Source organism: Rhipicephalus microplus, chromosome X (assembly GCF_043290135.1).
Source record: "Rhipicephalus microplus isolate Deutch F79 chromosome X, USDA_Rmic, whole genome shotgun sequence".
In the NCBI taxonomy this organism is placed as follows: Eukaryota; Metazoa; Arthropoda; class Arachnida; order Ixodida; family Ixodidae; genus Rhipicephalus; species Rhipicephalus microplus.
The window spans coordinates 123771388-123797805 of record NC_134710.1 but is presented as its reverse complement, the minus strand read 5'-3'; the positions used below and the strand labels follow the sequence as shown (position 1 = coordinate 123797805).

The 26418-nt window shown below is 46.6% G+C and overlaps 1 protein-coding gene across 2 annotated transcripts in view; it reads right to left on the bottom strand.

Moving 5' to 3' along the window:
- Positions 1 to 26418, bottom strand: part of LOC119176386 (uncharacterized) — a 147058-nt gene that overhangs the window by 88967 nt on the left and 31673 nt on the right. For both annotated transcript variants that reach the window (XM_037427642.2, XM_075877568.1), the window contains exon 7: positions 19156 to 19368. In XM_037427642.2, the coding sequence (XP_037283539.2) occupies positions 19156 to 19368 (213 nt within the window). The remainder of the gene's footprint in view (positions 1 to 19155; positions 19369 to 26418) is intronic.

Sequence of the window (26418 nt, the reverse complement as noted above, 5' to 3'; positions counted from 1 at the left end):
ATGGCCATTGATCAATTTCCCGCCATTGGCTTCGAGATTGCAGAAGTTTTTTGTTCAACTGCGCCCCGCTAGATGGCACCACAACTGCGCCCCGCTAGATGGACCCACATGTTCTGTGTAATCACGCAAAAATTGAACTTTTGAACCACTCGCGCCATTCCCCATAGTAACGTCCGGCATTTCTTTTTTCCATGAATCAAATAGAAAAGAACAAGCAGTATTTTATTGCGTCTCTTGACAAACAGAAGGTTCTGTATTTAGTGCAGCTAGATCGATTACTAGTCGCTGGAATCATTTTAAAAATGTCCAACTGAGGTGCATGTGTTTTTGTGCATTTACCTTAATTTCTCGGTAAGTAGGGCACTGTTGTTGATAATATTGTCGTTTTAGATGTCATACATTGAGCTTTCACTCTGACTTAAACTGTTATCCGACTTTAGTGTCCCTTTAACTCATACCAGGCAGTCAGTACACCAACGAAGCACCACTGAAAAATCATTACCTCTATAAACAGGCGCTCAACAAAGCTTATTTCCCTTTTTATTGCTATGCAACCCAAGGCCTGCATATCGCTTTATAGATGATTTTCCGCAGCTGGTTTGTTCATTCGAAACTAGATGGTAACATACCACTTTGGCCTTCTCCCTAACATGGCCGTCCTTCTGCCGTGGCCTTCTCAGCGCTGATTAACATCCGCGTCGAATAATCTGCTCGGCATCCCCATAAGCGTCTGCTGCGCACATAGACTATATGGCCGCCGAGTGAAGCACACGGACGCGCCGGTAAATAAAAGTGAAGCAGACGGATGCGTCAGAAAACTCAACATGGTGGAATTTATGGGAGCACTTTCTTTCTGCTTCAATCCTATAATCCTATCACGTCGTCATCCCGCATTTTACAGCACCTAAGTTCACATGCATGCATTTATTTGCTTTATATTTACGTCCTGAAGCTGCGAGAACAATCTGTTCATCGGTATAATGCAGTGTTTTTAAGATTCATTCTCAAGTTCTCAGACTAGGCTTAGCAAGCATAGCTTAATGTCGCACTTACTCTCGTAATCAACGCACTCACATAATAAACGCACCCACAACTCCAAAAGTCAAAATTTAAATTTATTTTTCTGTAGTGCATTAAAACCCTTCATTTATCCACTGCAGCCCCACAGAGCGACACAGGGCACCTCCTTGCCCGTTAGTTTTAGTTTTTTTTTTGCTTATGCTGCAACCTTTCGAACGCCTCCGCACACTCCCGCCCCTCCTTCGGCCGCTCCTCCGCACCGTTTTGTTTTTCTTTCTTTGTGTGTACAGCATGTCCCTTGTCTTCTTAAATTAACTGTGCACCACAATGGGGTTCACTAACGGTGCGAGTGTAGAGAGACATCGCAGCTGACAAGCACACAGGGAGCGAGCGTCAAGAAATTGCCCACGCCAAGCAACGGTCGCCTTCAGCAAATACAAAAGTTTACGGCTCAACTACATGCACACGATTTTCGAGCGACAATGACAGAATTTCCTGTGACCATGGCTGTTGCAAAGGGCCATTCGTCGTTATCGCTTCACAGGTTTCTTGAAAACCAGAAAAAATCACTCGTCATCCAAAAAAGAGCGTGACGATTTTTGCAATTGGCCGCACCTGATTCTTGCTTACGTTGCAATTAGCTCTTCATGCTCATTACCCGCACATACTTCAAGAAATGCAAGATGTAGGCTATCTCTTCTACAGTCAATTCTCAAGTAGGCAGCGAGGTGGCCCGCCATATTTTGTTGTTAATCTTTCTATCGGTGGTTTGTTTTGATGCTTCAGTGGTAGCTTATTGAAATGTTGGTTACTTGTTGCAATGAAAACGGCGGCGTTGCGATCGTCGAGCAAGGTTGCCACCAAGTTGGCAAAGTGCGTCGTAGTGCAGTAGAGCACCCTTCCGGGCGCCCCTCGATATGATAGCAGATACAACTGTTGCCATTAAGCGATCGAAAAAAACAACAGCCACAAAACACTTTTATGGTGTGCGCGGGTGGCACGGGTACAGCTTGCAGAAGATAGTAACATCAACCGCCAAAGATGAGTGAAGTGCAGTAAAGAAGCTGTTTCCAAACAGTGTACGCATGTCAAACTCGCTTATAACAAACTTGAAAAATGATCGTTGTATCAGTAGTTGTATTTGGACTCGCCCTTCAAAACGCCCGCAAATTCTGGAATATGTCGAGGAACCCCTCCTGCGACAAGTTAAGCCTTTTCACCTCACGAAGGGATGCCCGCTGCTTGCTTACGAACGTACTAAACTGTGTTTGTGTCAAACCTACCGCCACCGACAGACTGCACAATGTCCGCAAAAATTTTTTTTCGGGTGTCTTCAAAATCTCGACGCACGGTAATGGCTTACGTTTCCGCCCATCAGTTGTGCCAGACTCAACGCACCGGGAACTGCGTCGCTTCGTACGGGGAAGAGCGAAGTTCGAAAGTCATCACGATTTGGTATCAACAACTGTGCAAACAAAGTTTCGGCGCACCGCGACTTCTAGATACGGTCGAAACCTGCGATAACGAAATCCCGAGAGAACGAAATTCTCACCACAACGGAATATTTTCGGAGCACCGGCGAACGCCCATAGGAGTCGATGCATTTTGTAACTCGCGACTACGAAAATGATTCAGACCGCAGCCCCTCATTTACGAAACACTAGTGCGCAAATAATCTACTCTCGCAACATTTCCATTCGAAAACTGCTGATATGTGCATGCACGCTACACTTAAATTGTGCAAAACTATCGCTAAGCGCACTTAAGAAGCAGCCACCATCATTGTTAACAAAAAAAACGTAAAGCTGGCGACAATGATGATTATTATGGCTTGCTGCAACACTTGCTCGTTATCACGGGCTACGTACGTAGCCAAAGCCATAATCCTCATGGAGTGTTGTTTGTTGGCTTGGCTCTGTGCTTGGCTTTGTCGGCTTTGCGCACACATGGTCGCGTGTGTGGAGCCATTTGTGGAGAGTTTGCTTGATCGCTTGGTGCAACGTGAATCGTGTGTTGCGATTGCTTTGTCTGATTTCGTTGCCTGTGAAGGTGCCGCCCCCAACGAACAAGCAAAAGTTCATCACGCTGGAAGACAAAGCTGCAACCATCAAAGGTGGAAAAGGGCAGAAAAAAATGGACATCGCCGAAGAGTTCAGGCTTGCTTGCAGCTCGTTGTCCACAATTCTCAAGAACAAGGTTTCCATTATTGGTGCACTTGAAAACGGCACGAGTGCAAGAAACAAAACCGTGACGGCGGCAGCGTTCCCGGACGTGGACAAGGCAGTGTTCGCGTGATTTTGTGAACAGCGTGCCAACAAGGTGCCTTTATCTGGCAGGATCCTGCAACAGAAGGCGCTGGACTTCGTTTGTATGCTCAGCCACGACAACTTTATGGCGAGTCCCGGCTGGCTGAGCCGTTTCAAAGCTCGCCACGACATCGTGGCCAGAGTCATCTCGGGGGAGGCAGCAGCCGTAGACTCGGTGACAACGTCGCCGTGCCTGCTGAGCAACAAAGAACTGCTCGGCCAGTGCAAGCCCTCGGACATATATAATGCCGATAAAACAGCACTGTTTTATGAAATGCTGCCATCCAAGACCTTGGACTTTAAAGGCCAGAAGTGCCACAGTGGCAAGCACAGCAAGCAGCACGTGACGATTTTATTGTGCGCTAACATGGATGGCACAGATAAACGGCCACTGCTCGTTATTGGCAGGAGCAAGAATCCCCGCTGTTTCAAGGGGGATCGAGGGCTGCCAGTAAGCTACACCGCAAACTTGAAGTCGTGGATTACGCAGGCTATTTTTGGCTCCAGTCCTTCGATGCCGACATGCGGAAGGCAAACAGGTCGGTCTGCCTTCTCGACAACTGTAGCGCCCATCACGTCGACAAGCAGCTCGGAAACGTGTGCCTGGTGTTCTTTCCACCAAACTGCACTTCGGTGCTGCAGCCTCTCGATCAGGGAGTTATTCGTAGCGTGAAGTGCGCTTACAGAGAGAGGCTGATTCAGCGTTTGCTGCTAAATATGCATATGAAGCACCCCCCTGACGTGGACTCGTTCATGGCGCTAGAGATGATCGACCCCGCATGGATTGCGACGAGTCGAGCCGTGATAACGAATTGCTTAACACACGCTGCCGGCCTTGTCACTCCACAGGCATCATGCACTGATCCAGCGGAATCCGAAGAAGGTTCGCCTGTAGGCGCACTTGATAACGATACTGGTAACAGCGCAGTGCCGCCGTCACTGACCAGTGCATGGGGCGAACTTTGTGCCGTGGCAAACGAGATTCACGATGGCCTCAGTGTCCATGAGTTCGTTTGTGAAGACGAAGGCCTCGTCATGAACGAGGAAGTGACTGATGAAGCCATCGTCAGTAGCGTTTGTGAGGTGGCCGATCCCGATGAGCAACGACCGGAGCAGCCAGAGAAAACAAGTAGGCAGGATGTGCTGAATGCCTTCGACACAATTCGCTCGTTTTTCGGCGAGCACGATGACGACGTGGCGATGGACTATTTCTTACAGCGCGAGTCAAGAGGCATGAAATTTCTGCATGATAAGGCCCGCCAAAGTAAACTTACTGACTTTTGGAAATAAAATGTGTTTTTTTGTAAATTCCATGCCTTTTCTGCTGCATTCTTGCGCCAACGAAATTCCCGCACGAGCCAAATTTAGTGCTTTCCCCACCGATTTCATTATTGCGAGTTTCAACTGTAGCAGCTAAGCACCAACGCTTTTCAGCGCACAGTGCCGCATTTGTGCCGGCTCGGGGGGTGTGAAGATCAGCTCTGGCGATGGCTTCACTTGAGTGGCAGTTTATACGCAGCAGCGTACAGTTGCCGACTGATTTTTCGGACCTGGCGGTCACCGAAAAAAGGTCCGAAAAATCAAACAGTCTGAAAAATTCGCTTGTACTTTATTGCATCAGGCAGGCTTAAAAAAGTCCATGATTATGACTTGGCTCATACTACGCTTGGAAGTGACTTGGTTTGCCCATATTTGGACCAAGGTGACATCGTCACCGTAAATGTTTGACAAAAGCGTCACCGCGGTGGCGATCTCCGCCGCCAACAGCTGCGGGCGATCATTGTGGTCATCATCCGAACTACTCTCCGGCTGCGGCACCACCTGACGAAGAATTTCTTCGTCTGTGGGCTCCGCGCACGAAATTGTCATCATCCGCACGAGCGAAGTCTTTAAATAGGGAGTTTTAGAATAATGTATGCAGGCGCTGCGGGTATAGCGGACGCATTACGAGTTTTAGAATAGTATTTGCTCGCCCTAGAAAAAAGACTGGGAATTTTCGCCCGAAAGCTACACACAACACTGTGCGGGCCTCGCGGGCCAGGATCGCCGCACATTATTTCGGATTTTCTGCGAGCAGGTCGAGAACGACGACTCGCGTTACGACGCATGCACAGTGGCAGCGACCGCACCGCAAGGGCTCGCGGTGCGCTATTCTAGAACTCCCTAATGTCATCATGGCAGGCACATTCACTCCACCACTGCGCAGCTATGCCTCCTCCCTGTACGGTGCGATGACGACAGTGCTGACCACTATGGCTGACCGAAGACAAAAAGATGGTCTCGTGCCGCGCTTTCTAAAACAGACATGGCCTCCGAAACTTGAATATGATGTTCACTTTCCAATCTCGGAGGCAGGAAAGCCATATTAAAATCAAGCCACTAAGCTTAGTCAAACCGGCGAAAAATCCAACATGGCGACATCCATACAGGTTTGTGGCGTGGCTCAAAACAAGCGATTTAGTCCGAAAAATCCAACTTTTGGGGGCAAATTCGTTCGAAAAGTCGGTAAAAAAAAATGTATTAGCCCTATGGGAACCCTGACAGTGCACTTTTGAAGTCGAAAATATCTAAGAAGTCCGAATTCTTGGAGTCCGAAAAATCGATTGGCGACTGTATAATGTTCATCCGAAATTATTTACACTTAAGAACCTTTATCTCGGCGTACAACATAGGGCTGCTAGTTGCCACAATAAGCACAATAAACAAATAAGCACAAACCAAAAGAAACACACACACACACACACACACAAAAAAAAAACTTCAGGTTCATCGCTGCATTCCAAAGAACTGGGTGATAGAAGTTTGCTTATGCCCAATTGTAGAACTTTTTATGGCCTTTTCCAAGTTCTCTAAGTTACTAACATGTTTTTCTGGTAGTCCCCTCCAAAATACCAAGTCCTTCAGAGCGGCAATGTACTCACTCGCCATTGCAGAGCCTATAGGTGCCGGCGGGGAAATGTCATGATCACTATCCTCATCCGAGGATGGCGCCTCAAGACGGGCTTCTGCTTGCACTTCACAGACAATTGCACTGTCGTCAAGTTCCTCAGTCACCCACACAGCATCATCCGCTGCAACAAAGTCGTCGAGGTCGTCTGCTTCACTCACCAGTTGAGTTTCAATGGCTTCCCTCCATGCTTGCTGTGCATCCTCTAAGACATTCGAAACAACATCCTTGACTGATGCTGCCAAAGTCGATGAACGAACAAAGCCAGTCTTTCAGAAACAGTTTCGCATTGTTTTACGGGTAGCATCAGTCCATCTACACTTATCTATACACCAGCATCCATAAATCAATCTTCAGAGGCTTGTCCTGGCGGATCAGGATCAGCAGCCTCTCAATTACCCGACGACGATAATTGACTTTGAAGTTGTGAATGATGTCCATATTGAGGGGCTATAGCTTTGCTATGGCATTGGGCGGCAAAAAAAGAATTTTGATGGCTTTCAGCTCAGGGTACAGCCGATGAGCGGAGCAGTTGTGGAGGGTTAGGAGGATATTTCTCTTCTTGGCCGCCATCTCGTCATCTCGAGTGCTCTTCGGCCAGTCGCCGAAGAGCACTCGAGTCATCTACGCTTTTTTATTGTGACTATACCGAACAGAGTTAGACAAGGAGAGCAGAAAGGTGGGTCTTGAAATAAATCTGCAGAAAACAAAAGTAATGTACAACAACCTCGGAAAAGAGCAGTGCTTCGAGATAGGTAATAGTGCACTTCAAGTTGTAAAAGACTGTCTATTTAAGGCAGGTAATAACCACGGAGTCGAACCACGAGATTGAAGTAACTAGAAGAATAAGAATGAGGTGGAGCACATTTGGGAAGCACTCTCAAATTATGACAGGTAGATCGCCATTATCCCTCAAGAAGAAGGTATATAACAGCTGTATCTTGCCGGTATTTATCTACGGAGCAGAAACCTGGAGACTTACAAAGAGGGTTCAGCTTAAATTGAGGACGACGCAGCGAGCAATGGAAAGAAAAATGGTAGGTGTAACCTTAAGGGACAAGAAGAGAGCAGAGTGGATTAGGGAACAAACGGGGGTTAAGGATATCATAGCTGAAATCAAGAAGAAGAAATGGACATGGGCTGGCCATGTAGCGCGTAGACAGGATAACCGCTGGTCGTTAAGCGTAACTAACTGGATTCCCAGAGAAGGCAAGCGGGTTAGGGGGAGACAGAAGGTTAGGTGGGCAGATGAGATTAAGAAGTTTGCGGGTATAAATTGGCAGCAGCAAGCACAGGACCGGGTTAACTGGCGGAACATGGGAGAGGCCTTTGTCCTGCAGTGGACGTAGTCAGGCTGATGATGATGATTATGATGATACCAAACAGGCACAAACTGTCGAAAACACCTATGCTTCTCTGATTTTCCTATCACAAAAGGGAGGCGGCAGTTGCTACCATCCACATAGCAGCAAAGCAGCATCGTCCCCCGCACTTTGCTGTTTTTCCCTCCAACACATGTGTCACCTTTGAGTGAGTGAGTTTTGTTTGGCCAGCATCGGATAGAATAAACCAGCCTCGTCCGCATTGTAGGTGTCTCGTTTGCCGAACTGGAACACTGAGCTTATGTTAGCAGACAGATGTTAGCAGACAGTCGTTCGCTGCCTCTACATTGACTGCTGCTGCTTCACCAACAGCTCTGTAGACAATCCCATTGCGTTCTTTGAATCACTGCAGCCATCCTGCTCAAGGCTTGAAAATCTCATGGCCTGGATGAAACACAACGTCACCTGCTTTCTTTATAAGCATGAGTCCACTGATGGGAATGTTCTTTCTTTCCCCTAGCGCCTAACAACCACTTGAACAACGCTTGCATCTTCCACGTCCTTGTATGTTGCTTCACGAACGCGCTTCCGTTGGTTTTCGTCACTGCTAAGGTTGGTCAAGGCGTGCAACTTATTTTCGTCCTTGAGGATTGTGGAGACCGTCGACCTTGAAAGACCTTATTTCTTCGCAATGTCGGCATTTTTCATACCGAATAGAATGTCGCGGATGATGTCCGGCTTCGTTCCGATTAGGATGGCTCTCCTCCTCTTGGGAGCATTCTCAGCCATTGCGCAAGTTACAACATGGAAACTTAGAGGCACCGCGCCCTCACAGCACAAGCAGCTTTGTTTTTTTTCACAAAAAATGTTCAGAGGTACCCCTCCTAGAACGTCGCTCCCAGAGAACCAATGCCACGTGAGTGCAGACAGCACTAGCGAAAAACAAAAACAAAGCGAATTGATGAGAACACTGCTCAAGCCACTCAAGTTCATCCACGTGGTCCGCAAAAAAATGCGACACAGAATACAACGCCACCATACTGAACGAACGGAGCATAGATAAAGAAACAGCACCGGCACGCTCAGCCTTCACAACAGATGAACCCAGTGACCTCTCCGTGACGGGGACGATAACTTTTTTTTTCTATAAAACGGGTGGCCCCTCTAGATTTCTTGTGCAGATCTTAAAAGCTATGCTTTCGTTGACTGAAGGGGCCGGACACTTCTCTGAGAGCCGGAAACACGCCATAGATGTGTTTTTTCGTTTGCGATAGCTTTATTCAATGCGCTAGCAGCTAGCTTCCATAGGCAACCTTAGAAGTCCTCTCGCAACTTCGCCAACATCACCTTGATCGTCTCCTCCACGGATAGAAACATTATGGAGCTGTCGGTCGTTGTTTTAACATCCAAGCCGTTCGTTGACGGCGGCTAATCGTCATGTTAAGAAAGGCACCAGAAAATATTATTCAAAGCTTTCTTGACCGTGCTACCTTTGAAGAAATGCCTACAAAGCGAGCGACATCATTCGTAGCATCTGAAGCCTGCGCGTAATGCGCGTTGACCTAGGATGCTTTCGCCGCGAAAATTGTGGGGCACGTGCGTGTGCACCTCTCCCACTTCAAAAGGTTTGGTTCTTTTTTTTTTTTTTGCTTCGTATGCGCTATATTATTACTGTGTCCATGTTGGAAGTGTTCGATGTAACAATAGGAGGCTTTAAAGCATGTTTGCTATATGTGGACTCAGTTTCAATGAGCAGTATAGGAAATTCTAAAGTGCACCGAAATCAGGTTGTTATAACTGATAGATCATTATATCTGGGATCGTTAAAAGTGGGTTCGACTGTATGTCAATTACGAAAGGCTAAGTGACCAAATGTTTTTTTGCATAGCCACATTTTTTTCTCATCTCAAAAAAGTTTCAACAAAATTTTTTTTCATAATAAACACACCCCCAACTTTGCTTTCATTTTATGGGAAGAAAGTGCCTTCATTACGAGAGTATATAAACACAGCTAACTTCTTTAATAAACATACATAACCAATTCAGAACATAACCAATTCTTTATCCCTAGTGTGAGACGACCTAAAGCAGTAGCTGATTTCACCATTCTTTTATTGCCGTAACGACAGTTGATGAGTAGCAAGCGCGAGTTTGGATGCAAGTGGTCGCGTCTGCATGGGTGCTGCCATGCTGGCTTCCGACCTAAGCTACGGCCACGACCGTTTCGCTGGCCCAATGCGTTCGTTGGCCAGTTATGGTCACGTGACTGAACATGGTAGCGCCTGTGTGCCGCGGGTAGAAACTCGTCTATACATTTCTTGACTCAAAACTTTAGCACAACGCCGAATGATGTGAGAATTTAATTTAGAGTGCAGTGAAACTTCTTTGTACATTCGAATATGTTTCGGCAAACTTGTAACTGGTGAAACAATTGTGCAAGTAGTTGAAATATTCCAACTTTTCTGCACAAAGCAGCCTCAGTAGCCTAGTTGTGGGAGTGCCAGAGCCACTTGGAGATTTTACTTATGGTTTAATACTTGTGCGACTGCATGCAGAAAAGAAAGAAAATACGAGGAGCAAAAGCTGGAAAGAACAAGGTGCAGTCGCTGCGCTTCTCGAGAAGCTTGTCGGATTCTGGATTTGCATGCACATAGCAAGAACAAAGTTAGCTTCCCCGCAAAGCAAGCACGCTTCGGCAGCACTGCCACACTGTAGCAGCCGGCGTTGAGCTTGCACACTAGTCCCAAAAGCGCCCACGATGGGCGTTCCACAGAGCGCTGGTCGTACGGTGCAGTGTTTAAGATGGAAGTAAACGCTTCTGTACATGTGGGAACCTACTGACCAACCTGTATTAAACTTAGGCATGTTACAGCTTTCAAATAAGAATTATTAAATGTTGTGACCCACTAGGCCAATTCAAAGGCTGGCCTGATACAGTCAACACCCAATTTCTTGGACGCCTGAAATTTCGGACATGCCCGATATCCCGGAATTATCTGTGGCACTGTAAAATTCCCCATAGAGTCAATGTATTAAAAAGTCAGAAATTTCGGACGTTTAAAGCTTTCCCCATCTGATTTTTCGAAATCTTCCCTGCTAACTGCAGACTCGAAGTCACTATCGACATCACTATTTTGGTTATTTTTAGACTCTCGAACCCACCACGGCTGCCGTACCCTTGAAACCGAAAATTCCATAATCCAGCGCACGCTGTTGACCTATGGTCTGCCGTCGGCATGCTTACAGACTCGTGGATGGCAGTTACGTAACAGATCCTTCAGAACTGTTTTGAACACGCGAGCTTTATACTGGACACTGGGGCCTGGAGTGGACAGCGTGTGCAACAAACTTCCACTCGTAAATGTTGCCTTCGACGGTTTGCACGCTGCCGGTGTTTCGATTCCAGCCGGGATAACCCCTGAGGGCTTCGCTGATGCTGACGAAGACCTGGAGCTGTGTGCGGAATTGACAGATGACGAAATCATTCGTCAAGCTATGGAAAATTCCAACGACTCAGACACTGAGATCAAAGATGCAGCGGCCTACACAGCCAACAAGCTCGGAGTTGATGTGAGCACTGACACTGTCATCGGTGTACAGCGACAGCATGACGTTCACTGAAATCGAGGCAGACATCGTTGTGAGCAAGTGAAACGCCGTGCAAACAAAAATAAGCTACCTGTTTTTGAGCCTAAGTGTTTACTAGCGCGGTAGCACCGGCCACATCGAATATTTTTGCTTTTCTTTCTTTCGGCTCTTTTCAGAGCCACCTAAACGATGCATTTGCTGAATTGCAATGAGAACCCTGTACTCTTGACTACACGCTGTCTGACAGGGAAAAGTAAATTACTAAAAAGTGCGTTTTTGCTTGCATTCGTTTTCCCGGTATGCCCGATTTTCCAGACGTTCTCGTGGTCCCTCGGGGGTCTGGAAAATTGGACGTCGACTGTATTCCATGTGGCAACTTTCAACAAAATTTCCTTGAGAAGAGATTGCACGTTTTTATTACACAAAGCAGCAACTTTCAAAAGAGTGTATACTATGGCACTAAACTAAGATAATTCACCATGTAATGCACACAGCAATTAGCTGAAACTGCAATCAACCTAACCAGATAGTGTGTAGCAATGTCATTCAGCTAGGTTTGGACAGCAGGTTTGGCCAGTAGAAATAAGTGAGGCATGTAGACATGGCAGAAGAAAAACTAGGCACGAGCACTAGATCATACAGGCAGCCTTGCCAAGTTCACTCTCTCTGGAGCCGCTTTTCTTTGCAGTATTGGCCTGACACATCACCTCAGTGATGTGGCATATTGACAACACATGTTTGTTTTGGCTGCACTGCAATAGTTTTATGCATACCACGTGGGCACTCTGACCTGGTAATCTTGTTTAGCTAATATTATACAATCGAATCTCGATAATTCGAACTCGAAGGGGCCCGAAAACTTGTTCGAATTAAAAGAAGTTCGAATTAATGAAAGCTAAATAAACGGAGGGCTCTCCATGCAGTGGCGCATGTGCATTGATCTAACACACGAAGGGGAGTTTCAGAAGACTTACATTTATTCACAAATCACAGGACATCCATTATTAATTGAAGTAATCGGTGATGCGCATCTGCACACGTTTGCCTTGCAGCGAGTCAATTTCGCACGCAGCTTGCAAAGCATTTCTACTTCGGCTTCACCTTTCTCCTGGAAAGAGAAGTTGCGCGCGGAAATGTGCAGCACCGACACTTTCTGAAGACGACAACGACTGCGCCGCAGCATGGCCAGCACGTGACGAGAAAGGAGGAGCGTCTTCACGCAGAGAGAAGCAGATCTGCATTTGAGAAAACACCAACACTCCACGGCAGATTTTTTGTTTTTGCTCTTTTAGCGCGCATCGTTGAAAGGAGAAGGGTTAAGTGGCAGGGACGGGAAAAGAGGAGCGTGGCACCGGTGCATAAGGGACAACCCCCCCCCCCCCCCCCCAAGGCGCAGAGCCGTGCTCCCGCAAGGAGCAAGGGCTGCAAAAGATAATGCCTTTTTCTTTTCATTCAACCACACATTCATTAAACCGAGCGATAGCTTTCGTTTTTTTTTTCTTCCACCCTCTCTTCGGGCGTGGTGTTGGAAGGAGCGGGGTCTTAAGGGGAGACGCTCCTCGAAAAAGTTTTTTTTTTTATTTCTAGTAATAGAGACTTGAAAAGTTTGTTATTAGTATAGTTTTTCATGCAGATTTCAAATATGCAATCATTTTTTGTGTAGCTGCTATAATTATTGAGTTATGCCATAAACAATAGCAAAAAGTTACATTTTTTGCGGGCACTTTTATGAACTAAACTTTCAGTAAAAGCACTCACTGTGTCTGATCTTATTTGACTCTTGGTAGATTGAAAAGTGCAAATATCTATATAGATATGTCACAAAAATATTGGAACCAAGAAAAAAAAAATTGTATTGAATGACTTATTATTTTTCAATCTCCGTTGAAACAATAAGCTAATATTTTCACAACTAATGCTGGTAGGCATTGCAATTTAGAGTAGATATTTGCATTCTGCATGTGTTGAAGAATATGTGTGCCAAGTTTCGTAACTATACAATGAATATAAGTTTCTAAAAGGCTGCCCGGAAAACGTGAAACTGTCAGAAAAAATGAAAATGAGAAAAACAAGTTTGAAAGTTCGCAAAGTTGGCATTTATTAGGAAATCATTCTTTTTGCATCAAATTGGGGCACAATGAAAAGTACCTTGCCTTGAATGCACTGCAAGTGTCTAAAAGTCCCCTGCACCATAGCTTGGTCCTTCACGGCTCTTGCGGTCAGTGTCCTCAACACGAGCTCTCTTCGCTGTGTTGCGACGGTGTGCCCTCGCTTCAGTTCATCTTCCTGATGCGCATGACGTCACAGTGGTCACCATGTGTGGCCAGATCTTGTGAGGGGAGAATTCCAATGCCTTCGAGCACTTCTTCAAAGCCCCTGTGGCCTTTGTTGTACCAGAGTACAGCAAGAGCGGTGGCTGTCTCCACAGTTCTTCTGGAGGCGAACTTTGTTTTTGGACATAGCAGCCATATCTTGCTGTTCAGCGATTCGGCTGCATTCTGTGTCTTGCCATGAAGGCACCGAATAAGGAGTTTCTCCTCTGTAAGGCGCTTGTAGATAGGCATAATTGCCAATCCTTGAGCCTTCGTCAACAGTGGGGTGTGGCGTGGTGCAGGCTCCCCCAGTGCTTCCGCACGCTTGTGCTTGCACCACGAATTTGGTCCCGCGGGGCAAAAGTTGTGGCTACTGGCACGATCACTGGAGCAGCAATGAAAATTTGATGCCCATATGACAGTGTACATATTTCGGACACTGTCCTTGTTGCTCGTGATGGCGATCTTGTAATATGTTTGTAGTTTTATTATTGTCGCATCTTTCAGTTTTTCGCCTCGTGGCAGTGGCGTTGCCAATTTCCGTAGGGCAGTTCCCAAGCGCTTTGCAACGTGGTTCGTGCACTCTTCTTTGTCAATGGGGGTGTCACATTGGGGGTGTCATTTGCCTCGCAGACTGCAGTGTAGGCCTTGCTGTCACCATCACTTAGGAAGCTGGTGAATCGCAGTGGAGTTTCATAAGACAAGGTCCTCTGCCATATATTGACAGCTGCCGCAGGTTCCATTGCATGGGATGAGCAGTCAGTGTTTTTTAGGGGCGAAGCTCCTTAGGGCGTGGGCTGTGCGTCCCCTGTATGTAGCCACCTCTAGTTTAGTTCTTGCAGTGTTCACTAGATGGCGGTACCGTCGCCTGTATGTAGCCACCTCTAGTTTAGTTCTTGCAGTGTTCACTAGATGGCGGTACCGTCTCCTGTATGTAGCCACCTCTCGTTTAGTTCTTGTAGTGTTTACTAGATGGTGGTACTTGTAGCTGATGATGAAAAGATGCAAGATGTTATAAACTAGAAAGCGGTACTTGTAGTTGATGAAAGACGCGAGATCTTATAAAATAGGAATGATGTCACATATGGCGCGTGTCATTGGTTGAAGGCAATCGTTTGATTTAGTGCGGCGACGTACGCTAGGGGGAGCGATGTAATAAAATCGAGTGGGCAAAATGTACAGAGGATTCATGGTTTACCAGGTTTACCTCCGGAGCTTCGCCCACTCATCATCATTCACTTCGTGGATATGGCGGCACTTTTTGGCAAACTGGAAGATGAAAAGCTCGCCATATCTCTTCATCCTCCCCAAGGTCCCTGTGTATACTGCAAGCATGGCAGTAGTTCGAAAGAACTTCAAAATCGAGGCAGAGCCCCGTGTCCAGGAAGACGACTGTGCCCACTCCATTGTGGCTTTTATGACCTCTTTTCTGCCAGGTGCCATCAAACATGACTGGCACATCTCTGCCGCCGACTGCGTCCTTCCTGATGTTTCGTGCCTGGTGCAAGTTTTCGCTCACTGCCGCCATCGCCACACCATGGAGCTTCTTGCAAATGCCGTGGAATGTCTTGTGATGCATCGGGCTCGGAAGACCGAGAATCGCACAAAATCGTGAAAGTTGGTCGTGGCCTGCGCCTATAGCGCGTGCTGCCAGAACTGCCTTCACGTTTACAGCAAAGCTGTCACGCGAGCTGCCGCTGTCAAAACGAGCGCTCGTTCCTTGGTCCCCGGCCGAAGCAGTACGTCTCGACGTGTGCGTGGACGAAAGTGCAGATTCAGGGCAATCAGAATTTTGACAGCACAGTTCGAGGAATGCCGAAAGTCCTTTGCGCTTTCCAGCTGCCTCTCGCACGCCGAGCTTCCGTTCGCGGCAGGTTGGGCATTGCGCACCCGCCACAAGTGCCGTCAGCGCATCGATTTCGCAAAGCAGCATGTTCGCAGTAGCAGCATCTACCGGTCTACGTTCACTCTCGAAGAATCCAATCTTCCTTTGGGATGCACTGACGAATTCCACGGCAGCGGCTATTTCACAACCACTGTCGCAGGGTTCGGTGACGGTGTTAGGCCTATCCGAAGTCGGAGCGTCGGGGCATTGGTCGGGGGCGACATCGTCGTTCGCTGTCGCTTTGCGAAGCGTCCGACGCCGTTTCCCTCGATACTTGTGGCGAGTTCTGAACTTTCGATTATCTGAACTGCACTTCTTCGGGCTTGCCATGACGCAAAAATGCAGAGAAACGCAGAAAAACTCGATCACGACGTCCGAGGCTTCGCTCTTTTGCCGGAGAGATAGGAGGGGGAGGAGCGTGGAGCGCACCGCCGTCCAATGGCGGCCTCACGCTGTGTGCCGCGATATTCAAAACGCGTGACGTACGCGTTGTTTTTCTCGTTTTTGTTTATTCTGCGTGAAGGCACGAGACTGGCTACCAGTGGATTATGAAGGATACGGCCTTCGCAGCATGCGTGCACGATTGCAAATGGCGGCCAACGCGTTGTTTCGCGACAGGACGACGCGAACTGCGCCGTTTTTCGCGACTTTCGCGCATTTCTCGCGTCACCGCTGCCCACTTGGAAGCATTTTTTGATAATTTCTCGTGCGAATTTCAGCTTGATATTTTCAGAAGTAATAGATTATAGTCCAAGGATGCCAATACAGCCGGAAAAAAAAAGCGAAAATTTTCCGGAAAACCGCGACTTTTCGACCCGGGTCTCCCCTTAAGGGGGGACACGGGTCTTAGAAGGCCGAACATCACAAAAAAATCGACTTTTTGAAGCTGACATTTTCGGAACCTGCGCCTATTTTTGCACTTATCCGAGAAGTTTCTAGCTTGTCGCGTCATTATTTCTAGCGCAAAATAAATTTATAACATCCTTGTGACATGAATGTGAGCGCAAATTGACGCTAAAATAGCGCTTTTTCCACACCAAACTGTTGCCTTTACACACGAGCTATCGTGTTCATCTTGGTCTCGTTTGGAAGGATCATTCTTCATCTTCAATTTCCCACCACCGCTGGCTCACCTTGCTCATTGTTTTTATAGCAAAAACGCGTCATCGAGAAGCACTAGCGCGTGATTCAATTGGCTGCTTGGGGCACGTGACCAAACCTAGGCATCCGATTGGCCAAGGGGCGCTTTCGGCGCCTGCTTCACCATCGTGACGCGCACGGACATGCGCCATTTTGTCATGGTGCTATGGACTGCTTGCGGCAGTAAAGAAGTTCCGTGCTACAGTAAGTTGTGAAGCGGGTGTGGCGGTCGTTCGTTCACTGTGAACTTCAGAAAGATCCCCGCTATGGATCAGGACAATGAGGATAACAAACTCGACGCAGTGAACGACGGTCGCTGAGTCACCGGTGTAGGCCTAAATCACGTACGAGTCCGTTGGTTGCCGACAACGTTACTGAGAATGGCTGTGTTTTGCAGCCTCATCAGTTAGAAGACGGCAAGTAAAAAGCAGAAGTGAAGCTACAAGAGATATCAATCTTTGTAGTGACGGAACGGAAGCGCAGTCTTATCGCTAAACCCGCCGATGTCGTGGTTGACGAAAGGACGAAAGGACCTTGAACTGCGAGACGGGTCGTCAGAGTGGAGTACGCCGTACGTCGACCAACAACAGAAAGTCAATCCGTTCGCAGTGAACATGCTCGCGGCCCCCGCAATGGAGGCTACTGGCAACAGGTAGACTGCTTTTAACGACGTGTTCGCGACGTCGTGATCTCCACTGGAAAATACGGCAGTCTTGCGTGAAAAGGAAACTAACACCTCGGCACTCGTGTAGCCTTGAAATTGATGAGCGAGGGAGCAACTTTGGTTCGCGACACTTACGGGTAACTTATTCGGGACCAGCCGGAAAACATCGCCGCGTTATTCGATATATTGTGGATGATGCACGCACATTTGTCGCACGTCACCGTCAGTCCAGTCACCGAACTGACAAGCGACCTTGAGGCAGACGAGCACACGGCAACAACTTGCTACAGGACTAGAAGAAACGACATCTCGTACAAACAATCAGTCCTATTATATTCCCGGTGCATATTAACTGACTAAAAGTATGTGTGCCATAATATTTTTCTCTCGGAACGGCAAAATTAATTTTTTAACAGCATTATTCTCGAAGCACAGATTTTAACCACTTTCTTTTGCTTGTTCGGTAAAAGTGGACCTAGGACAGCTAGAGCTGTAATTGTTTTGGCACAATGTAGCTAAATGTGCACAAAAAACAATGCTGGCAGCCCATTTTTAATGAGCAGCTTCATTTTTTTTATTTTAATATAAAAATTTCTGTATTTGGTTACATGCAATAAACTTTACTGTGCTGTAATTCGAGAAGTACTCGTTCAATTTTCGATCAGCTTACAGCATTACACTCCTTAGGCTTTCTAGCATTCATTTATATGTCAATGGCTATGTAACTATAAGTGCATACATTTTTACAGTTAAAAATGTTAGAATTATTTGTTTTCATCATTTTCTCAAAATGGCAATTTTATACACCCTGCATGAAAATTACTGCAATATATCTGAAACTATTACAGATAGCAGAATATTTTACTTTGCAGCATGAAGCTATATGTTTGGAGCACACAACATAGGAAGCAGATTTTGATTCCTCTTGATGCAAGTTTTTCAAACTAGTCTTTTGTGTGACCACACAATGGCCACATTCAGGACTGTAAAGTTTAGTGTACTGTAAAGTAAGAAATAATGACCCATTCAAAAAAGTGCTTCTTATGTTGCATGTCTTATGCTTTCTACTGTCATTCCGTATGTTATTTATCAATTTTAAACAGGTGGTTATTTTTCTATTATGGTAAGAACAATAGAAAATGTTATCTTGATTATTTAATGACCTAATGAAGCTACAGAAAAAATAACTACATCTTTAGAGTCCGGAGAACAAACTAAGTAAGCATGCCAACTTTTGTCACATATGGTTCAAAAATCAATGAGAGAGCCCTAAGACCCATGTCCCTCCTTAACGTTGCAGGGGCGGAAAAGGGAGAAGCGTGGCATGGGCTGTCGCAGAGCAGCATTTGAGAGAGAGCAAATATTCCACCACAGCCTTTTCTTTCCTTTCTTTTTCCTTCGCGCGCAGCGTTGAGGTGTCGCAGGTGCCGCCCCGGCATTGGGCGGATTGCTGAGAGCATTTTCGGAGCGCGGTACGTTCGAATTAACCGTCGCAAATGCTTGTGTTCGAATTACTGGGCGTTTTCGCTCATTGGAATACACATAGCTATAGCTTTGACGGGACCTCATCGTGAGTTCGAATTAACCGGAAGATCGAATTAATGAGATTCGACTGTATTTTTGTTTTCTGGCCTCAGTTTTGTTTGCCACACTCCCCGCTAATTTATTGCTTCCTTCGTGTGCATCGATCATGGATTGCCAAAGACTGTGTCTGCAAACTATGAAATGGCTGGATGGCCCAAAACAGTTGAAACTTTAAGCAGACAGTCACATGACCACACTATCAAATGGGACTGTGCTTCTAATAAGCCACGGTCACATGCACGAATGTGACCTAAGCCCCAACTTCCAAAAGAAGTAACCCTCACAAACGTAGCACCGCTACACGGCTACCCCTGCACCAACTGAACATGTTCACCTAAGAACATCAGCAACAGACTGTACATGTCTGAAGCTAGTAAATGGTAATACCTGCTGTTGAACAGGCCCCTGTGGACTGGCTGTATGCTGAGGCATCTGATGGCCTTGACTGGGCTGGTGTGCAGAGCCCATGACAGGCTGCATCACTGATGGGTGTGAGGGTGGCTGCGCCATGTGTTGGCCACCTGGCTGTTGACCCATGTGTGGCTGTTGACCATGCTGGTTCATTGCAGGGTGTTGTGAAGATGGCTGGTGCTGCATTGGCTGCAATAGCCAATAGTGGACCAAAGTCAAGCATTATCAGCAAGCCCAACTTTGAAAGAAATGCTACAAGACAACATTTACCGTATTCACTTGCGTAATGAACTCATTTGCATAATAAACCTACCTCCCACCTTGGTCCTTGAGAGGAAAAAAAATTTTTTAATGTATCTGGTTCATTTTATTTCGTTGTGATAGCCAGTACCGTTGACGATCAAAACAATATTAAATCAAGCCATTATATCCTAAAATAATGACGCAATGAAAGTCAAAACATAGTTTCGCAACCATGCTAAACAGCTGCGGGTAGCCCGAACGCGAACGACATCTATCAAAATTTAAAAGTCACGCTTTCTGCGGCAGAGCGCCACGCAAGCACGGCAGCACGAGAACAAAGCAAAAAACAAACTACAAACTCATGGCCTTTGAGAAGGAGGACGCACAGCGTAGAAACACGACATGCGCCCGCCATCTCAGAGGCATGCGAAGCACCCACGGCGCCGACGTGTCGCCTAGGAGACACCTGTTGCAGAGGGCGGGTTTGACCGGCACGCTAGTTACACGGCTGGTTTCAAAGTTGGTCGAGCATGTGCTGAAGCATGGGAGCCGAGCGGCTGGACGACACTTCGGCGTCGCTCCGCGTGCGATCGTTACGTGAAAAAACAAGAGCTTTGAGCTACAAAAATGATTCAACGCGCATTTCGTGGGCCAAAACAAGCAAAACCGTCATGCAAAATTTTCGCTGTTATAACTCCCATGACTTTTTTTCTCCAGCGTAAAGAATCCTCCCCCTAATTGGCGTCAACTTTTCTGAAAGATAGGTGGGTTCATTACGAGAGTAAATACGGTACATTTTTCAACAACCTATGACATGAGAATCAAAATACTATCTAGTGAAGCTCATGGACTTACCAGAAAGAAATACATTAAACTCAATAGCTAAAGTTTGAGTGGACCTCAGAATTTTAAAAAAATATAGATAGTCTAGCTTTTTTTAAATGCATTTTTGATTTTTCATAATTCTGGTAAGTATGACTGAGCAATACACATACTCACACCGTATTAATGAGAACATACAAAAATGCCAAGGATAGCATAAGAGACGTTATTAGTACTCAGAACTATTAGTATTTGTGAGCTGCCAGTTTGTAATAAAATCACATGCTAAGTGACATCAGCAGGAAGAAAAATAGTGTTCCACACTTGCCGACATGGCTATTGGCAGCACTGATTGATGCTACCACATTTAAATGCACATAGATGCTCCATAAAATGGACGAGCGGGAGGGGGGGGGGGGGGGTTGCTGCGGTAGCTCAGTTGGTAAAGAATCGAACGCATTATTCGAAGGTCGTCGGTTCAGTCCCTAGCCACTGCAAGTTTTACTTCCGTCTACTTATTTCATCACATGTACATTAAATGATAACATCGCCAATACTTTTTTAGGCATTATTGTCTGTTAGTTCTCATTATTATTGCGTCTAACAAAAGAAAACCAGCTCTTAAAATTTCGACTTCTTTCTACCCATATTGTGACATTTACTCTTTTCTAGTGCCACAGCAACATCACAGACAGCTCTCTACATTATTACCAGTAGTTTACAGACACCAGCAATCACACTGGCAATGATTATTACACAATGCATGCACATGAGTATACAAGGGGGTCGAAATATGTTGCTAAAGTGGATGCTTGGGCATGTTAGTACATGGTGGATAAAAAAAAAGCACGAAACTGAGCACAAGAAAAAAGGAGGACATTATGAACAACGCTGACTTACAACAAAGGTTATTTGTTAACACTGTACAATATATATTTGTGCAGTTTCGAACGAGAGAAAGAAAAATAATGATAAAAGCAAGAATAAAAAGAAACTATCAGCAGCATCACTGCTAACTGTGTACACTGCGCATGCAACCCTCTGAAGGCCTGTTCATGCATGCGCTGCCAAGCCTCACTATTTCTAACGCCTTCAAGATTTCTCTTAGCTTATTCTGATGGCATTTGAGAAACGTGCAACACTGATGCTCAGGAATGGACCCACAGTCGCAGCAGTGTATGCTAAGGTGGCCAGATATTGCTGTAGAAACGATGTAAGGGTGTTCCTTTGAACGTTCATTAATACAACAGCCCATTTGGCCAACACTTGCCACAAGACAATGGAAGAGAGCATACCACACCTTCAGCACATTAAACAAACTTGTTCTGATGCTTGGTTTTGAAAGTGCGGGTTCCCCAAGTGTCAGGATTAGCAGCCTGACACAATCCAGCCAGTTCCTTAAGAGCAGAAAAAAAGGCATCAACCTGACATCTGCCGGCTATTCTGGTTTCTGAAGAGAATAGCCAGCAGATGTCAGGTTGATCTTTTAGGGGCGAAGCTCTTTAAGGTGCGGGTCTGTCCATCCTTCGTCGTTGTCGTATGTAGCCACCGGGATGCGAGATGGCGGTACTTAAGAGTGTTCACTAGATGGATGCACGGACAGACTAGCAGACTGTCACACAGGGGTCCCGTTAATTAGGGAGGCGATCGCCGGGCTAATTCCAAGGGCCGAAATATCGGCCCCCTGAACCGCACCACGAAAGCGTGGACAATTTAGAAGTGGTCCTTTTTGGCGCGCCAGCGGACGCCGGCTGTGGTCCAAAGAACAAGTCAGAGCCGAGAGTTGATAAACAAACAAATATTATATTCTCAATAATGGCAGAATCGAAAACAATACACAAGAATGCACACTCCACAATAGTTACAGACAATAAGTCACCAATAAAACAACGTACTTCACAGTACAATCAGCCACACTCAAAACAACGGACACAGACAACGATACGCACTACAATGCAGTCGCATGCATTGAACAACCAAGACACTTAAAGACTAAAGAGATGGAAAACCTATTCAGTCCAAAGTTCTTGGAACCAAAGTCTAGATGATACTACTCCGAAAATCACTCACTCAAAGTCCAGCGTTGTTGTCGTTCCGCGCCCTCGAAGTTTCTCTTCCAGGAAACCTCGCGCCTTCAATTGGCCACTCTCCAAGCTTCAAACTTCTTCGCCGGAAACACGTCGGCTTCACACACGCAGCTGTTGCCACGCGTTTTCGCTCGATAGCGGTAGACACATGCTCTTGCTCGTAGCTCGAGCCTTCACCCCTCAGGTGGAAAACATCTTCTCCTGCTTTGTCTCTACGGACAAAACCTTCGCCGACTGCACGGCGGAATCCCCACGCGCTCTGGCGTTAACTTCCGTCTTCTCCTGATCTCTCATCTCGGCTGCTTGGTTAAATACCTTGCGCGCGACATTCCAGAAGGTTCTCGTCATTTCGTCGGCGCGATACGCAGCGAAGGCTGGGAAGAGGGCGAGACAGTTGGAATGCCCTCCACGGCCGATGACTCAACTCGGTATGACCACGCCCCTTTCGTTCTAGAACTTTCGCGGGCTATCTCGGCCGCCGATGTGGGGTGAGGAGGTTCGTCGGCGAAGCCACGCTTCCAAGGGGAGAGCGCGCGCCCGGGGAGCCTTGGATGTTTGTTTTCTTTTTTTTTTCTTTTGACCTCCCGGCGTCTCTTCCGCGCGTTACCGCAAGAATTTGGCGGCGCGCCCATTTTTAGCGCTCGTTCTGTGACACAGACGGACGGATGGACGGACGGACATGCGGAGCGGGTATGTGCCACAGGGGATGCGAGATGCAAGATGGCAGTACTTGGAGTGTTCACTAGATGGACACACGGACGGATGGACAGACAAGCTAGAAGACGGACGGACAGATGGATGGACGCATGGATGGACACACGGATAGCCGCGCGGATGGACGTAAGCAAGAACGGACGGACGGACGGACGGACGGGCTGACGGACGCTTCGCCCCACTCATCATTCACTCCGTGGATAGGCTGTGATTTCACAGCAAAAGCTGTTACGAGATCACAACTCGGATCAGGCGCTGCGCCGTAGTTGTCCGCCGCCAGTGTCCGTAACCACTATCGCTCGAAATAAGAAAAACCTAGTACCAAGGACACAATAGGATTCGAACCCGGGTCTATTGAGCGCCAGTTCAGTATTCTACCGCTGAACCCCGCCGGTGCCTGGAACTTGACAAACTTGCCTTAGGCATGCTTAATATCGGGTAAGGAATTACGGTATTATGACTTGTAAAGCGTTTTAGAACCGTGAAAGAACAGCCAGTCATCGCACAATGCGAATAGCATAACGAGAGGGTCATGCGATCCTCCAATCCATAACAAAAGCTTGTTTTTAATCACCTATTAACTGTGACACGTACAGACTTCAGGCATAATTCCTCATCGTCGTGAGCCACTGCATCAATGATTGGCTCAAAATTCCTTGCAAGTGTTGAGCGGATACCATGCTTCTCAAAAAATAGCGTAGCGAATGCCAGCCTACTACCCAGAAATTATCATTATTAATGCCGTAGTGAGTTCCCAGCAAGTGTGCTTGCAGCAGTTACCCAAATAGTGTTTAGAAAAGGCTCTGAAAGGCCGCTCTTCCAGCTTTCACTGTGCCTGTGCTGTGTCTTCTGTAAAAACCTGGCGTTTTTTTTCTGCTCCCAAGAAACTGGTCAACTTGTCCACGGCCATTAACCCTGATGCTCGTAAAACACGTGCTTGCAAAACCAAGCATCTGAACACTTTTCTTCCATGTGCTCAAGGCATGGTACACTCTATGCCACTGTCTTGTGACAAGCTTTACGTCGCCAAACAGGCCGGTGCATTAATGAGCACCTAAAGGAACACATTTACAGCGTTTCTACAGCGATTTCTAGCCCCCTTGGCATCTACTCCTAGGCACTGCATGGTTGTCAAGCACCATCGGGAGCTGCTGATAAGAGAAATCTTGAAGACGTTAGAAATAGTAAGGCTTGGCAGCGCGTGCATGAGCAGGCCTTCAGTTGCTTTGACAGGCAAAGAAATTGATTATCTGTCAGATAGTTGCATGCCCAGTGTGCACGGTTAGCAGTGATGCTGCTGATAGTTTGTTCTTTTTATCATAGGTAATCATTACTTCTCTTTTCTTTCATTTGGGACTGCGCAAATATATATTGCATGGTGTTAACGAATAAACTTTAGCGTAAGTCTGCACTGTTTTTAGTGTCCTTTTAACTTGTGCTCAGTCTTTCGCATTGTTTTTTGTATCCATCATGACAAAATATGTTATCCCCAAAATTTTTGTAGCCCCTCCCAAACTTGGGAACTACAGCGAAAGTGAATTTAAAGCGGTACTGACACAAAAGTTTTTCGTCGAATTAAAAGCCACACTCTTAAGAGCCTAGAATGCATAATGGCAAGCATGAATGCACCATGAAAGAGTAATTACAGTCTCTTTTTAATGTACTCTGACAATACTTTCTTCCTAAAACTATGCCTATCGAAAAAGTTCTAGTGCAAAGATGCCCTCTCTGGAACCTCTTACTAATTTGCCAGTGCTTGCAGATCGTGGCGCTGCTAACCGACACAGAAGAAAGCATCCCGTCCCATTAATACCGGCGTTGCACATGCCTGTCGCACTCATTCACAGGAGTAAGCAAGGAAATTTTCATTTGTTGGTGTTGACATATGTATAAAAATGTCGTTAAGTGTGATTTGCTTCAGTTCAGAGTACACACAGCATTCATCATGAGGCACTGTTGCACTGCTATATGCACATCAAGGTCAAGCACCAAGGACGCTGGAGCACCTGTCAAGCTCCAATAGCACCAATGATGGCTAATGGTGGTCCCACAAATGAAATGAGAGCCCAACACAACATCGAATTACTCTATCATTAGCAGTAATGGCTTTCTAATGGCTTTCTTAACTCTGGCTTCAAAGACACCAAAATATGACGAGGGAGCAGTGCCTAGCACATGGAGCAAGACAAGAGGAGAAACTCTGGCGGCACGGTGCACCGTGATAATGAGACCCTGGGAGAGAAGGCTGGCGAACATGCGCGCAGCGATCCTTGCGCCGGCGCACAACTGCTAGTTTTCCACCGCAGGAGGAAAGCGCGCTCGCCCACGGTCTCCAACAGCACCCAAGTAAAGCACGGGTATCGTCTGCTACATCTGCCACTGGCCGATTGCACTGCGCTACTGGATACAGCTATGAAAGTTTTTCGCCAGCGTGGTTTGCCGAAACAAAATGAAGCAAGTAGAGCATTTTAGTGCCACCATTTTTGTTATATGTTGGATCATATGCTCTTCGGACAATGATAGGAGGTGGTACATCGAATTCAAAATGCAGATGATTTATTATCCTAGATATGCGTGTGCCCAAAAAATCACTAATTGTGTAGCTTAAGGATATATTTTGCTCGTTCTTTGATATAACAGCGCCATAAAAAATGCTGATCAGTGTCATGCAGAACTACTGCACGGGAAAGGATGGCAGATTTCTGAAGCACTTTTGAGCAGACGGCAACTCACTGAACAGCAGAACGGAGACTGCCGCTTACTTCGAGCTGTGAATCAATACTTCACAAGAAAATCATTCGAACTACCACAAATAATACTTCTACCCTCGCATGCGAAGGTGAAAGTACTTGTGGACAGCACGTCAAACCATCGCGGTATGGTCTCTCTCCCCTGGCGCTCTGGCTAGCTTAGTGAAAACACGCCATAACATTCTGCCATCTTGTTTAGCGAGTGTATTCTAGCTACGCACAAATACAACGAGCACCGAGCCCAAGCCTAAAAGCAGACGACAAGAGTGGGCTCCACGCTTCTCACGTCAGCTGCTCCTGCGCGAAAGTTCGATCGCAGTAGTGTAGGTGGCACTATCAGGACATTCACCGTCACTACCCGGGGTGACACAAGCGCGGCATGGAAAGGAGCAAGAGTTTCCCCTCCTGTCTATTCTTCCTCTGCAGTCTAGCATATTCCCAGGCTATTCCTAGTGTATGAAGCCTGCACTTGCCAAGTACTCAAAAGCGTGCTCTACAGCTTGAATATGGCCAGAAGGCTAGCAAAAAGCAGAAGGCAGTAACTGATGTCCGCTTTATTGACAACGAAGATCCCTATTACTCTGACGATGCTTCAGTAGTTGTATAACCAGCACTGCGCCAAC